Source organism: Chelmon rostratus, chromosome 1 (genome assembly GCF_017976325.1).
Source record: "Chelmon rostratus isolate fCheRos1 chromosome 1, fCheRos1.pri, whole genome shotgun sequence".
Classification (NCBI taxonomy): domain Eukaryota; kingdom Metazoa; phylum Chordata; class Actinopteri; order Chaetodontiformes; family Chaetodontidae; genus Chelmon; species Chelmon rostratus.
Window position 1 is genome coordinate 7944917 of NC_055658.1, and position 17308 is coordinate 7962224.

At 42.4% G+C, this 17308-nt stretch overlaps 1 protein-coding gene across 2 annotated transcripts in view; it reads right to left on the minus strand.

The window, feature by feature from the left end:
• ntrk3b (neurotrophic tyrosine kinase, receptor, type 3b) overlaps positions 1-17308 on the minus strand; it is a 167829-nt gene that overhangs the window by 23296 nt on the left and 127225 nt on the right. For both annotated transcript variants that reach the window (XM_041935829.1, XM_041935819.1), the window contains exons 11-12: positions 14395-14583; positions 127-257 (exon numbers count right to left, since the gene is read on the minus strand). In XM_041935829.1, coding sequence (XP_041791763.1) covers positions 127-257; positions 14395-14583 — 320 coding nt within the window. The remainder of the gene's footprint in view (positions 1-126; positions 258-14394; positions 14584-17308) is intronic.

Below are 17308 nucleotides of genomic sequence, written 5' to 3' on the forward strand. Positions count from 1 at the left end.
TGTCAATCTTCTCATCTAGCTCTCTACAAGAAAGTGAATAATTGTATTACCCAAAATGTCAAATGATCCCTTTAATGCTGTTTTAAAAGAAGCATGCACACACACAACCACACAGTGAGGATGTACCTTGACAGCCACCAGCATCTTGTCCTTGGTGGGGCTGAGGTTGTAGCACTCTGCCAGGAAGACTTTCCCGAACGCTCCCTCACCCAACTCCCTTTTCAGGATGATGTCTCTCCGCTTTATATGCTGGACAACTAAACCACAGACAGGCAAGGGGAGGAAAGAGGGGAAGAGAGAAAAATAGTGGCAGGAGTCACTTTTACAGGACAGAAAACCATGCTGGATTTGCAGAAACATATAGAAGGAGAATTTCACCCCCTAAAATTACTATTTTTCCTGTGTCTCTCAAAGCTGGGAGTGAACAGCTGCAAAAAGAGGAAAATCAGACAAGGAGAGAGAGAGAATATAACAGAGTGAAAGCCTGATGGTGTCAGAGTACATGCAAGGAGAGAGAGATGCAGTGTACTGGGTGCTCTATGTGCTGCACCGTGGCTGCAGCTACCTGGAGTATTTTAAGTTCTAGTCAAGATTTCAAACATTTCATACAAGGAAGTGTGTGCAAAATGATGCACCAGACATCTTATATTCTGTTATGATCAATAAAAAGTCCGATTTGAATATTTGAAATTTTCTCTTAATATAAGTGTAAAGTCTGAAAAAAAGCAGTCACAGAATATGTGATACTCTGAAGCTACTTAAGAGAGAATACTGGGAACATTAAGGATCAAGTGGATTTAAATCTCCAAAGCGCAAATAAACGGCGAGATGACATTGGACCTGCCGTGCTTCAAATTTCTTATCTGGATTTCCTGGTTTTAGTGTTGCCATTGAAACAACAAAGGGGGACGTCTAGTAATGAGAAAAGAATTGTAATATGTCTATTTCTGAGGGAAATGAAACAACTAGCTGAGCAGACTGAGGAAAAACAGTCCCTCTGTCTCTCTCTATACTTCTTACTCTATTTTTCCTAATACCTCAATCTAACCGGACCGGTTTAGACTCACAGGACGCTTCAGCCTTTCTTTTTTGGATTTTGTGACCCTCTGTACTTTTCCTCCCATCTTTTTATTGCTTGCAATGTTTGTGATCACAGAACTGAAGCTTGTTCTTCAGTTAATTACCGTGACAAAAGCGGTAAATCTTGCATGTTGACAACACCCACAAGAGTAAGAGGCAGAATACGTGAGAAAGAGGCAAGAAGACAGAGGCAAAAAGAGAAACAGTGAGACAAAGCATGGAGTCTGGTGGGTATTAGGCTCAGTTTGAAAGAGTTGGGGAGGTGCAGGAGTTGCTGACTGCTGAGCAGAACTGCTCTTCATACCTCACTCGGAATAACACACGACAGCTTGTAGGTTCACCATGAAAACTGTACAGACTCTATAAATGTGCACTTGAATATCTATACATAGTTTCTAACAACAACACATTCAGATAAAGATGAGAGGCACAACATGAGTGCTTATCACCACAATTTACAGGGCTGGATGTCATAGCTCAAGCAGCACAGCAGCTTTCTCTGCTTTAAAATGGGAACTAAATGAAGGTAGCATGTTTAATTCTAAACAGCATGAAACAAAGCCATAGGTGAGGGGTCAAAAGAAATATTCAATCAAATCACAATTTAGAAATGAATGGAACCTTAAGAATCAAATGAATTTCTAACATTTGCAATCAAACTACTTCAGCAGTGCACAAAGGGGAAGGCACTGAATTAACAATAACTAGTCATTATTGAATTATTCATACATGTTGTATTTGTGAGCCACTCTTCTTTTAATCTGACCCAAACCTTTTTGTAATCAAGATCTCAATGCAAAGGTGTACCAGGGACAATACATAACCAGGGAACCAGGAGATAATAAAACAAATCATGAAAGGAAACAACCCAGACTTTAAATTTCTTTTAAAATCAAGCCAGATTTAAGATAATACAAGGCTCAGTCCTGCATCTTTTATCTTCTGGAAAGAGTCATGTAGGCTAATGTGCATTATTAGCAATGCCCTAACTGTCTTTGGACAATTATGTGCCATAGAAAATATGTCTCTGAGGACTCAAGAGCACACAAGACCATCTGCAAATACTGTGAAAACACTGATACGCCCGCAGCAGGAGCGCACGAGCTGTTGGATCTGTTCCTCGTCAGCTAACAGAAGAGGGAGGCTGAAACTCAGAAGCAGGTCAGTGTTGTTTCAGCTTCTTGCGAGACCTGGTGTTATTTAATCTCTCTCTGCAGATAAAGCAGTTAATTTAGCCCACAATTTCCAGCTGACCTTTCGCTGAGCTCTGCCCCCCTTTTGCGCTGCTACGCCTGTCAAGCGTTCGGTTCTTGCGCCCCACATATGCAGTTTACAATGATAGTGGTGGCAGGATCACAGGGCCAGCAACTTTTCAATTTATTTTGGAGAGGAATTCGGTATGGTTGAGTTGGGGCGTGCTATATGAGTAGGCCTTTTGTGACATTACCCAAGGCACGGGTCAGGGTCATCGCTCCCCGACCCCCCCAGCTGCCAAATTCACAGTTTTACAGCATTTATAGATTGAAAGCCAGGCCAATAATCGTGGTCACTGATGATTAAGTATGGTTGATCAGCATACCTCCAGACATCAGTGCAACAGGAGACCAAGCCTAATCAGGATATCTGATCAGGTTTGAAAAGTGTTAATTTCAGACACTGTTATCCTGCATTCCTGTGAATTTATGAAGTCATGTTGTCACTGAAATGTGCAGATGGGAGGACAGGGCTGAAGGGGGCACTGAGGAATGGGACTCTCAGGAGGGGCTGGAAGTCTAAAAACAAACAAACTAGATTGTATTCATTTATTAGTTCCTAGCTGAACTCCTTTTTTTGGATTTGTCATATTGTCTTATTGATCATGTCAGAGGTGCTTTCACACATATTTACTGATAAGACTACAAAGGCAGCTCATCTTCTGACACTTTAGCAGCTAAACAAAGCTATTAACAAACACCAACGCATGACGATGGTTTGATTTTCATATTCGTAGTAGGCTACTCACCCCCAGGGGTGGTTTTAGCGTCACATTATTGGTGAGCCTAATTATTCAAATTAACATAACCTGCTTTAATTGCATTCAAATAATATTTTTTTATGAACGTTTCATTTTGTCATAAATGTGAAATGGACTTGTTTTTTGATGTTGGAGCATTTTGTGTGTGTCTGCACTGACTGTGTGCTTTGGGTTCTGGAAAGCAGAGTGTGTGTGCACAGAAAGCCTGTTTAGCATATAACTGTATTTTGTCACGAACGAGCGGCTTTGAGGCTCCCTCTTTTTTGCCGTCAGATGTGCCTTGCAGCATGAGAGCGTGTTGGCAGCCCTGTTTAATGTTAACCAAAAATGTATATTACTAGATTTCAGGATTAAAGTCTGTTTACATTCATGATTTTGCATCACACTGACCTACAAACCTATTACTGGGAATCGTGAGAAAGTTCCAGGTTGACAGAGACACAGGGTGTAACCATAGTAACTCTCTGTCACGCTACCTGTGAGAGGAGGGGAAGACACACTGCTGCCAGAGGAGCCTCTGACTGAGATTACAGCATGTATGGGAATAAATGACAGTATAATAGATTTGTGGATATTTCTCACTTTGGTCGTGATGGTCTGAATGACTCACTGCTGCCGCCGCTCTGTCTTGTCTGTCCGTGTGCCGCGACATTATCAGTTCTGAATTTGTTTGTCGCTGCGTGAGAAAATAGATGTGTGGCGTGAGAGTGTGTGAAAAGTGTCGATCGCATGAGTCAGTGTGTGAGAGCTGGAAGCCCTGGAATTACCAGTGCAAACTCTTAGTACAGCAGGTCCTTCATTTCAGACAGAGGTGAACGAAAGCACCTTCTCTTGTCTAACTAGTTTAGAAGACATGAAAATGCAAGAGTAGCATTGCTTTTGTATTGCAGTGTAGAGTTTCTATTCTAAAATAACCGCTTGGCTCTACTTCACTGAAAAGCCCCGCAGACTGTATAAAACATGGACGTAGCCTCCAGACTTCTGGCTAAGAGGCGGAGCGTGGGGGGTGCTGTGGTGGCTGAATGACGCCTGGTTGTTGAAACCTAGCAGCGAGCTGTCACTCAAAGTGGCCATGCCCAACATTTTTCATAACTTTAATCCATCCATCCATCCATTATCTCTACACCGCTGAATCCTTTGCAGGGTCACGGGTCACTTTAATCCTTAACGTAATTTAAAGAAGTGAGTTAAATAAAAAAGTCACTGTTTTTTGTACCAGGCTGTAAACGTGTTTGTCTCTGCTGGAAGGCTGGGTATTTTTAACATGGGGGTCTATGGGGATTGATTCACTTTCGGAGCGGAAAACTGCAGTTTTTGGTACTCCCGCATTGGCTTCATTTTCTTGCCCTGGAGGTTGCTGCTTGATAACCCCACAAAAAATAGTGTGAAATGCTCCTTGGCCTTAAAGTAACGCTGGGTTAGGTTTCTGCTGTAGGGAGTAAGCTAGTTATCCAGGCATGCTAACACGTGCAGTTTACGTTAAAGTAGTCAAACACACACTTTAATTCATTCCTCACGCTTTTGCTCATGAGTGTTCGGTTTTGGAGAAAGACGAGCAAGAGAAAAAGACACCACCATCCAAACTCTTTATATGCAGAGAGCCTCTCTTAGCACAGGCCCATGCACCTTGCTTTGAGATGCTGAGAAAAGACAGGCTGCCTAGTTATGGTTGCTCATCACTGATTGGACAGCTGCTGTTTGAGGGAGGGGTTTATCAAACAGTTTGATTAAAACATACTGTATCTGTAAGGTCACAGTTTGTCTATTTGAACTTTTGAACCGTGCTGCCTGCTGAACATTTGCCACCTGTGATCCTGTTACGTAACCTGTGATAATAAATGACTGGCACTCATTTCTTGCAGTGTTTGTCTTAGCTTTACCCAAAAGGAGTTCACCAAATGGTGTAATCTCTGAAATGTTTCCTCATTCATAGACGCAGATTATTAGTTCAGTGTGACTACTCCTCCGAGTGTTTCTCTTTTCTGTAATTTCTGCAGACCATCTGGTCATAAACATGTTGAGAAGGTGTTCATAAAAAATATCACCTGCTCCTCAGACGAAATTTTAGCCACCGTTTCTGAAATCGGTGTTAAATATGAAGAAATGTCCCAGTTTTAAAGTAGATCAGAACAGAAGTGTCTGCAGAAACTGGCAGCCAGTTTGCCGGGTGAGAGCCCCACCAGGGACACGAGCACATCGCTGCTGTCAAAGCTTCATCCTCTGAAATCTGCTCTCCAAGAGTTGAGAAAAACATCCTCAGGTCGATACACATACATTTTAATTCAAAATGTGTTTTGACTGGATTTCGCAGGCCAAAGCGTCTCTGACACTTTCCCAGCTGATAAAAGAACAGTGCGTTTTTTTTTCCCAAATCTGAAGAGACTTAACATCCATTTCCTGCTGAATCCTATCTCTACTTTTCTGCTGTACTTCCTTTAAGAATTATGAATAATCTTTATCCTCATCTTTTGCTTTAATTCTTCTCGCCGCACTCCTCCTGATCGTCATTCGTAATCATTAGAGGATCAGTGTTGGCCTTACTGTCGCCTGTCAGGCTGAAGATCCAGCTATTGAGGCTTATTCTATTGTTGCACCCGTCATTAAGCTTCTCCACACGAGATAGTTGGTGAAATGACAAAAATGTAAAATTGTGAAGGTTGTCATCTATCAGCAGGCTCAGAAACTCTTTTCAACACATGTGCGGTATGTTTCTCTGCCTAACTTTTCCTCAGAAGTTAGTATTTGATTGCTATCTTGACTTTCACTTCATTTATCATCTCCTCTGCGGTGAAGTGAGGTGATATTTCATAGATGGATTTCTTATCTCACATGTGGAAATTGTGAATTTCCGACTGTTTTAATCACATTTTATCAGTTTTATCGGAATCTCTTCACTTCTATCTCTGCCATTACACATGTAAATGAGCTGAAGCATGGTCATTGTTCATTTAACTTCACTATTTCAACAGTCTGTCTGACATGTTGGCCTCAGCTGCTACATTGGCAGGCCACCTTCACTGTGTGCTACATGAACTCTTCATGCACTCCAGGAGTTATTTGTATGAAATCCCTTCATGACACTGGACGTCTCAAGCTGTCCTCTGGTACGTTACAGGTTAAGTTAGCCAAAATGTGGCTTAAATTGTAGACTAGGTATCAACACGTGTCCAGACAACAAATAACTAAATGTCACTGAGTAGAATAAGTCAGGACTCTCATGCTTGACCAGCTGGAACACGAGTGTCACCAGATTTGGAAGCGTGTCCGACACATTTTTTAGCGGTAAACAGATTTACACTGTGTACACTAGAAAACAGGCTGATACACTGCACCACACTGACACTGCTTACAGTCTCAGACGACACAAGGATACTGTACGCCATTATACTGTAAGAGCGAGACTGACGTCGATATAAAAATGAACCCACCCGGCACTGATTGCATCTCGAGGTTTGCATATAGACGAGTGCAGGTTGAGGGGGGATGTAAACAAGCTGCTGTTACTGCGGCGGCTTCTCACTTCTCACTCACAAACCTGCACCACTATAATTTCAGACATTTGGCTTTGTAGCTGTTTTTGCGAAGAGATGTGACCTGGACACTGTAGAACCTGTTACATATTGAAAAGTATAGTCAATGAAACGCTATTGAAATAAAGGTCATAATTTAGAACACTTACAGTTTCCACCTGGATTCAGTTTGAACAGACTGCAAGAAGTCTTTGCACTTCCTGTGCTCGGCCGTGCCGGTATCAGCACGGAAAAAATCTGCAAGACTCTGATACCTGAAATTAATTTCACCCTAATTAATCTCCCGCTCTCTGTCCGTGTTTCCTGGCCAAAATTTCACTTTTACCATTGTAAGTGTGTCGAACTTTTAATAAATGATGTCCTTTATCTGATTTGGAATGCAAGAAATCATAGACTGCAAGTTTGTGCTGGCTGTACGTGACGCTGGCTTCGTTCTTCAGAACTTCTTCATCCAGACTGGAGAGATCGGACAAAAACAGCCATTGTTTCTTTAAGCCTTCAGAACTATTTTCAAACCAGGCTTATGAGACTAAAAACCTTTGCATTGGCTTATTTCATCTCTCAGAGTGGGCACTTGCCGACGCAACTGTCACTTTTTATTTATCTCAGTTTTTACATTTCGTCTGATGTACGGGAGAAAAAGAATTTTTCTTTTCTTTGTCATTATCCTGGAGAACTCACTTTCCTTAATTCAACTGTCCACTGTTTAGCCAGCAATTGATTTAAAAGACTCAAACTAATTCAGCATTGCACCCAGTCAGACACACTGGACAGTTTAAAACCATAAGGAGTAAAATCAGTGCAGCAGAATCAGAGACACCGTGTTTTTATTGCAGCCATTCTTCTCCCCTCTCAAAACCTGGTTCCAACGTAACCCTCAGAGCAACTCACCTGTATCAGAGTTTGCACAACACCCTGGCGACACACAAGGCGTTGTACACCTTTTTCCACACATGCACGCTTGCAACTTACATACAAACATATTTTGGCTGTACTAATAATAAGACTTAAATGTACCCGGTGTATCATCACCATAGCTGGGTGGGTAGCTGAAGAGATTCCAGGTTTATATTACAGTTGCCTGGCAACTGACTGTAAAACAATTAAACGTCTCCACAACAGCAGCAAATTAATGAAAGAAAACGTCTCCAGAAGACACCACAGTGCTGAAAAACTGTTCAACTTTCCATTTGTACCAGTTGCCCCCACTTCCTTATTCCCTGGATGTAAATATTCCATCCAGGTCTGTTGTATTCAGCTGCTAAATACTCACTGGCCACCTCATTCCTTCCCACTGATGGGAGTGAAGCAGCTATTATGGAGCGTGCCTATCGACGGTGGAGAGGACAAGTTACTTTAACCTTCAGCTTCCTCTGCAGGCAGACTCAGGCTGCATCCTGCAGCCTATTTACCAAGAGTGGCACGCCGAAAAGCCCTGAGATTAAATCTCCATCCCGCAGCTCAGCATCATTCATTTGTCCTGGCTCACCTGAGGCCTCGACACCAGCAAACATTCTCCCTGGAGGCCGAGAGACAACGCAGCGCCGAGATTTACTCAGCTAGTCAGGTCAGGCTGCTGGGGGAGCACAGATGTTTGGAGGGCTTTGTTCTGTACCTATGTCTGTGTGTGTGTGTGTCTGTGTGTGTGTGTGTGCGTGTGCGCATTTCAACAAAACTACCTGCCAACTTCCCCTAGTTTCAGTACGTTGTGTTTGTGTGCATATTTTAAGGTGTGTTTCCTCCGACTACCTGCCAACTTTGTGCGTTCATGTGTGTGTTTGTGCCTCACAGGTGTGTGCGAGCGTTTTTGTGCCTGACAGCCTCCCTGAGTGTGTGCGGTGGGTCGATCGATGCATGTCTCCTGGTCATTGACGACGTGTCTTTTGCAGGGTGGATGCTTTAATATTGAGAATCACCAATGCTGAAGACATCCTGCCAGTCTCATTTCAGGTCTGCGTTCAGCCACTTGTCAGGAATATAATTCGCTCAGACAATTTTTTTTCTTGGGGACATTTTTACGAGAAGGAGACACTGCCGCATTAGGTCTGTGCTCATAAAACATTACCACTATGATGTTAAATTATAACATATTAAAACTCAAAGTATCTCGTGAATGTTTATCACTGCTTATCAGCCACTCATTTTTTGATTCACGCTACAAACACAAAGAAAAAGGATTCTTTATTGATACTAAAAACCTTTAATATCTAAATTTCTTTTACTCTCCTCTGAGACTTTAGCACCGAAAAGGAAATCAAAAGAAAAATGATTCTGATAATGAGATCACTGTAATGTACTTCTGGCTCAGCTTGTCTATAAAGGGTTCCACAGGATCTTAATAGTTAGGTGAGAGGTACTCATCCAGCAGCTAATAGCATGCAAACAGCTCCCTGCCATTAAATTCACTGTAGCACAGGGCCTCTGTGTCTGTTGGCATCGTTGGGCAACTGTGACATGAACACCAGCGTTACTGTTGACTCTCAGAAGGTACCTCCACCTAACCTGCTGCAGCTGGCTGACTGCCGGCCTGTGTTTCTGTCGCGGCTGCCCGGCCTCGGTGAAGCACCTGCGCCTGGCTAAGCTGTAACAACAACAAATATGCTTCACCCATAAAATCACCCTGATTACAATTATTTCAAACTTGTTCAGAAATGTCTGGAAAGAAAGACTGAGTCCTACAGTATGGAGCCCCAAAGTGTTCATTAGTGAATAAATAAATTAGACATTATGAGATAAATAACCACATAATCAAACTGTGTGAAAAAATCTAAACGCATTGAACTCTTCATTCTAAAATGTTATTTCATCATTGTCAATTTCTTAGTAACAAGGTTTGACTGGGGTTCATTTTTATTTCATTATACTTATTTCTATTTCCCAATGTCACTATTACTTTTAGACCAAATTATATTTCAGAATGTCAGGTTTTTTTTGTACTTTGTATCTCATAATTACACATTTCATTTCATGGAGTTGTAAACAATGCCCTCCCCTTCACCGTTCAGCCAATCCCATGTCTCCAGCTGCATAGCTTTTTTACTAACAAAGAGTTTAAATAGTTGATTAAAGAATGAAGAAAGAGGACTGAAGGGAGTTCACACTCTGAAGAGGTCAAATCTCCAACAGGACTGGTGCTGTAGTGTAAAGAACATCTTTCGTGTTTCAGCTTGTGGCCTTCATCAGGCTCGTCCTGCAAGGTCACTCTGCTTCTTCAGAGGCTCAAACTCTGCCTGCGTGCTCAGCTACACACACCTGGAAAGTGGATGTGGGGTTGCTGGTTTTGGAAAGTTACAGGATTTCTGGACACTGTTCAACCATTCGAAAAGCGCTTCTGCTGAAGCATGCCGACCCCTTTACTCCCTGCCAGCTGGCTCGATCGACTTTTTGCTCATCAGCTGCGTGTCTTTGCTGGAGCGCTGCAGCGGTAACTCACATTAACCAGTTCAAACTGGGTCTTCACTTTGATGCTGAGTGATAAACTCAAACAGGGCGACCTCCCTACAGATGCTTGGCAAATGCAGCCTTGTTAAGCAAAATAATAGGAAATGTTAGTTTCTATGTCTGTGTGCAGCAGAAGCTAGCTGGTTGATTCAGAATAACGCTGGCGTTGTTGTCGGTCTAGCTAACAGGAACCAACTGGCCAAATGTGCCGGCAGTTGTTGAGCTTGCTTGAGAGGCAGGGTCCGTGTGATTGGCTGAAATGTAATTAAATAAAAAAAAAGAACTCCAATAGAAATCTGTTGAATGAAAATAAGAATAATGAAATGTCATTTAAAAAAAAGGATTCCCTAAATTATTCCAGAATTTACTCCTAATTTATCTAAATGTTTTCTACAATTTGATTAAATGGCTATTTATTTCGTATTTATGTATTCAATATTGAACACTTGTGTGGCAGCATACAACAACGCTTATTTATAGAGATGATTTCCTTTTGACAATGGCTTCTCCCCAAGCTCACCCTCAGTGTTACTGCTGGATTAAAGTTAAAGCATTAAGTACACTTAAGCAGTAAGTACTTTACATTTGCTGCTCAGGGGAGGTACTTTATAAATCCACCATAATAAAATAGCTATATCTGACATCTCAGAGGAGAGGCATGCCATCCACCCTGAGCTGTAGTCCTGTACAAAATGTCCAGAAAATATATTTATGTAAGAAAATGTTATTAAATAATATATTAAAAATTCAAGGTTTGTTTAATTCTGCTTCTAAGAAACCTACGTACTATTCATTGCAGTATTGACCTGTCAGCACTCATGACAGTGTTTTACTTTTACATCCATTGGTCCAGTGAAACAGTCTTGTTTCTTAGGTTTGTCACTAAATGGCCAGACACATGGTTACAGGCACTCCCTCTGAGTTTACAGTGGCAGGAGCCAAGAAATGTGGAGAAATGTTTTTTTATATTTTAACTGACTCTAGCTTCTGTGTAGCTTCTTGTCACCTCTCTGGTTTGTAAACCAACTGAACATGTTTGCTGAGGCATTTTTTCGCTGTTTCGTCTGCGTGGCTGTACGTGGATTGAAAACAGCAGCTGCATTTGATCTTCACTGTGTGTGTCATTACGGCTGGAGGCTTCTGTGATTGGATCTTCAGTGAGGTTTAATGGGATTCTGGTCTATCTGGATATAGTTTTCATAGGACTGAAACCTGGCATCGACGAGCATCGTTTTAGAGCTCTCCCTGCCACGAAGTTTCTGTTTGGCTCCTTTCTAGGCTGAGCTGAAAGGAACTCATCTTGGACTTCTTAACTAACAAATTAAAGTAGGTTGTTTGAGTTTTACAACTGGCTAGCCTGTGGGGCTGCTCTGTTTCAAACTATAATTCAAGGAATCACAGCCTTGGAACACGGTAACTGCCTCTCAATCAATCTTCTCTGCATTTTCATTCATTTGCTGGGTTTTCATGCTGCCAAATGACTCACTCCTTGTCTCTGCTGGTAACATTTTAATCTTCAAAAACATCACCCTGAGCATAATTATGTCTCTGTTACACCAAAAGCAGAGGGGACAGAGTGGGGATTTGTCCGAGCTGTGCCCACGTGTGATATCCCTAATAACATGGATATAATGAAAGGCTACGCGTTATACTCCAACATCAAAAGCTATTGTCTAAATTTGGCCAGCGGGATGTGACAAATCCGTAATTAAAATAGCAAGCTGAGTGATAAAACAAAGCCACTTGCTGGGAGACAGCGGATCCAGCTAGATATGAATCTGTCATTAGGCTAAAGAATTGTCCTTTGCCTTTTCTGCCCTTATCTCCCTAATGCGGCTACATTTCCCCAGGATTGGCCTTTTCCAGCTCGGCGTGGAAAAAAAAAACGAACGTCCTAATCAGTCACGGCTCGCCTGTTTACCCCAGCCAACGTCCGGGCCACCGGTTCATCTAGAAGATGAACCAATTGCATGACAGCACTTCATGTTTTTAAATTGGCATCAGGACAGCAGCTGCGCTTTTCCCGCGATGCCCCCAATCTTTTCTCTTTTTGAGCTGTTTACAACTGCATGTGTACAGGTTCAACTAGAGGGCAACTACAACTGGATGATATTTATGTCATTTGTTCATGTTTTTTTTCTTTTTTCCTGCAGTGAGGAATGACAGCAGCGCTTCCACTGTTTTTCCTGACAGCCAAGCTACTGTGTGCTCAGTCTGTCCTCTAGAACTATTAAACTAATGGTACAATAGTATGTATTTTTGCCAGGATTGACTTGAAGATCAAACACTCATGAATAATGCATGTGGTAAGGCACACTGGAATCACTGGTGTGAGCTCTGCAGCAGGCCATTTCCCATCACATGCAGCTGTTTTAACAGAAGCCAGCGTGGCAGAGTGCAGCAACAGACTGTTCCTCCTCCTCCACTGTGCTGCTATTGTTGGAGCTGATTTCAAAATGCACAGTTGGGAACACTATAAATTACCCAGAGGACTGGTGGTGGAAGCAGACTGGGACTGACCACCACTTTAGTGGACTCCTGATGGACGTAGGTAAGTGTGGGTGTGTTTAAATTTATGTGTGCTAGTGTCGCTGCTGCTGGACTAAACTAGGGAGAGGTGTGTGTGTGTGTGTGTGTGTGTGTGTGTGTGTGTGTGTGAGAGAGAGATGGGCTGGCAGCGAGCTGTTCTCCTGGACAAGAAGCTTTCAAGTAAATGAATGAATACATAATGGTTTGGTGGCTGAGCATCAATAAAGCAGCCATACTGTATGTGAGCTCTTTGCTTGACACGTGAAGCTGCAGGACGCTCAGGCTGAGTGAGGCCAGCAGGACAATAGGGACCCAAGAGACCCCTGACTGAAGTCACACATCAAACCATAGAGGAGGCGGAGGAAAGCACGCCTACATCCACATATACGCAGAGACTCATTTTCACCATCTTACACCTACACACATACTGCAGATGCACACACCGATACGTAGACATTTCCTTTCCTTGTGTATCCTGAGGGTAGAGAAAACATTCATATTCAGTGAATAATCAGCAGAGGCAGAAGCCGTTTGGAGCCATTTTGTTTTTCCAGCCGATGGCAGAAAGCAGTGCCCATTAAGACCTTGTGATGAACTCAGGGTTCATTTCCTGCAGTTTCTGTTTTCATGCGCGCACATAGAATTAAATCTAAAAAAAGACAAGGGATGCGGCATGCGGAGAGGGGGAGAACAGTCTGTAGAACCTACGTCAAAGCAGCCATCATGCACGGCCACGGTCCGACTTCCAATTCCAGGTGCACGGTAATCGGGAGAAAGTTTCATTTGCACCCACTGTCATTTATTCATTAGCTCGCGATCAGATCTCCTGTGCAAGGCATGAGACGTTATAAATCAGTCACTGGCTGCCCATTAACAATTCATGTAATTCATAATACATAAGACCCGTCATTTATTTATTTATCACCTCTAAATGGGATTTCCTTCCCTCTCATTGGCTCCAACTCAGAAGTCAACCTCTGTTAGCCTGACCACAGCCATTTTGAGAGCGGGCCAAGATGTAACAATGCTGATCTAAACCGAAAGGGACCAGGATAGCCTGGTCTCGTGTGCTGCCATTCACACAGGAGGAGAGTCTTTTCCCTGACTGAATCCGGTTGGTTTGACTGGTATCAGCTGGAAGGGAAGCAGCAGGCGCCAGGCTGCGGCTGGCTGCTGGCACAGTTGTTTTCTGCTCATTCTCTTGAGCAGTTAATGTAATTGTGAGTAATTAGGCCTTAAAGTGGTCTTGTCTTTCCCCCAACCTGGAACATGAGTCCCAAGGGAGAGTGAGTGAGTGAGGTGGAGGGGGGCTGTCTGAACACCAGCACAGAAGGCTGCTTTTGTCTAAACAGACCCTATACGAAGCGCCTGGAACGTTGCCACCAGATGCTAAAACCATATGATCACACTGACTCTGTAGATGACACTAAATTATACGATTGCCCCGAGGGTCCCAACGCCTTTCACTGTAAAGATAAACAGCAAATTACAATGGAGATGCAACGGTCGAATTGAGCCTCGCAAAGACGTGGTGCTTGATACTGGCTCTCTGACCAGATGCTGCTCTTTTCTTTGCAGTACATTATAATCTGGGAGGTTCTTGAGCGCCTGACAGCTTTAGTATACTTCGCCTCATGCTTGAACAACAATGGTTCATGGGTGCCTCTGTATCTCCATGAAAGAAGGTCAAATCATGTGTCACAGCATCTAATAGTGGTGTTCAATGGTCAACCATAGTAAAGAGGGACACATTGCCATGACGAAGGAGTGCTAGCACATGGAAATTGCACAGGGACTTACAGGTGGCTGGCTTGTTGCAGTTGTGTCCATGTCTGAAGTACTGTGGATTCTCCACCACAGGAATACGAGTCATCCCTATGACAACCGCATCAGGACCCGCATCCAGAGTACAGGGGGTAATAATCCCATGGTTGACATGATGGAGAGGGCTGGCAGAGTCTTCCTCACCACTGATTACAGCTACTGGACCTGCAAGGAGACAATGTAAATGTTAGTGAAGTTTATCTGACATTCATGTCTGTTGGTCAGTGTCATCGTTCCATAGGAGAACATAATGCAACTGTCTGAGGTATCATGCATGTAGGTCCTGCAGTTCGACTCCCCCTCCACTCACAATGTGTTTTTGTGACTTCACTAGGATGTTTAAGTTTCGCTGTGCTGAGTGATGTATGTACAGAGACTGACTCTTGAGGCTTGTTTTTGCATTCATCTGCTGAAGGAGGAGAGTATTTTATATGTTGTAAAACATGTCTGGAGGGGAACTTTAGCTAACAGTGCATGCGTCATCTTAACCAGATGACATATGGATAACTGTTGGGGGGGGGCGGATTTCAGCCAAAGGCCAGTGAAAATATTGTTATTATTATTATTAATGTGAATCTGAAAAGATGTGTAGTCACAGATAATGACTCAAATTTACTCAAGATATGCAAATGAAGTAATTAAACATCTTCAAGGTTGGATTTACAGTAGTTTCCTCCACATAAACCCCAGCATGTGGTGTCAAAATCCAATGTCACGTTTGTCAAATGTGCGAAAATATCATTCTGTTTGTTTTAAAGCTTGACAGAAAATTAACCTGCAGCTATTTTGAGAGTTGACTAATCGTTCCAGTAAATTTCCAAGCAAAAATGCCTAATTTCCTCTGGTTCCAGCTTGTCAAATGATATTATTTGATGCTTTTTTTTGTTCATGTATAATGGTAAATTGAGTATTTTGGTCTGTAAATCCAGTAAAATGGACAATTTAAATATGTTACCAGTCAGGTTGTAATTTTATGTGTAGTTTACATGCAAAACAATAAATTGATATAAAAAAATAAAATAAAAATAAAAAATATATGGAATTTGCAGGTCAATCAATAGTGAAACAGTCATTAGTTTATTCATAGATTCATAGATTTAAACATCCTTTCATCCATTCTTTCATGTTTCAGTCAGCAACATTAGTTATTACAACAACATTTCTTTATGTTTAGAGCATTATCTGGCCGTTCTCTGCTGGCTGAATTTATGGAGTCATACAACAAATTCCTGTCAGCCTGCAATAATTTCCTTTCCTTTCAGAAAAAAAAGAGTCCCCGACATGATCCGTGTCAGCTGATGTGATTCACTTTCCTGTTCCATCACCTTGCGTCAAAAGCAACTCAACAACTGCAATCTTCAGAGGGGAGGGAGGAAAGAAGGAGGGAGGGATGGGAAACAGCAAGTGGATGCAAAGTCAACAGCCAACAGTGGCTGATGCAGCGGGGCTGTGACAGTGAATCTGTTTACCCACAAAGCTGAGCCTCTCGCTCACCTTGACAACACAGTAAATAGTAATGAAGACCCAGTCATATCAAATTATAGACCCTGAGCTGCAGTTGTCAGGGGGTGGGGGGTGACACGTGAGCAGCAATTTATTGACAACGTTTGCTCTTATGCAGGGCTTTCATACCTGAGCACCTGTTTTATTGAAAGGATGTGCACGGCAGAGGCCAGGCCTTCACTGGGCGACTGTCTAGTCAACCACTGGGTACAAGTTACACTCATACAGTTACACAGCACAGGCAGTCCCTCATATCTGCAGCACACTGCTTCAAATCTCACTACACTTGAAATAAAGTCATTACATGGAAAGTCATGATGAGTAAGATGAACAAAAGTCTTTCAAAAATGAGAAAAGACACCTCAAAAGGATGATTTTTTATGTGCTTTTTAATACAACATGAAATGGGAAGAAAACCCATCTGATCAGAGTGCAGAGCCAGATCAATGTGGCCTCAGGGAACCTCCGAACTGCAGCACTCAAAACTGCACAAACCTCCGGCTTGATTCTTTGGGAGATGAAGGTTTTCCGACGTGTCAAGGGGAAATTGGACTTCTTGACTTCAGAACATCCTAAAAATTGTATTTATGTTACCTGAGTGACGAAAAGGCCCACTAGCCTGCGAGGGGGTTTTATCATCTGAGACATTGCCTGCGCACAGAATGGAATTCAGCACTGGACATTTCCCCTGAAAAGTCTATCTGAGAGTAAAGTTCCTCTCTATTAAACTAACTTTGATTTATTCAGGAGAACTGGAAAATGAAATGAACTAACTTTTGGCTATTTTTCAATTCTTTCCATGTCTCATCCTTTTCTCAGCGGTTCAAATTTTTCTAGTCCTCAAGTTATACAGTCTTATGACATGAGAGCTGCGATAATAAATATGTAAAATCCACATCCATCAAAATCAATGTATTATATATGGATGCTGAGGTCAATTTGTTTGCAGTCACCTCAACCATACAATTTGTTGGGCACAATGATGTAAAGCAGGCCATTGTCATATTAAATAAAATGTTCAGCATTTTGGGTATTTTTCACTTTCTTGCTAATATTTAGATGAGGAGATCGATGCCGCTCTGTATTAGTGTGCCCATATCAAATTTTTACACTGTGTTATTGGGGCCAGAATATCATGTTACTGTGGTATTTTGTAGCAAGCATTACTGTTCCTGCAGGGTGTTAAAACAATTTGAAAAAGGACAAATGTTTGTAATGGTGCATCGAACATAACTGGCCTTATAATTGGTCCTATAACACATAAGCACAGTCTGTCTGTCTGCACAGCCTCCACACGGCTACTAACACACACTACAGCCAGAGTGAAGATGTCCTGTGAGGAAGCAGGTTATGTGTGCAATCTTGATGCATGTTTCCTCTCTGTGAG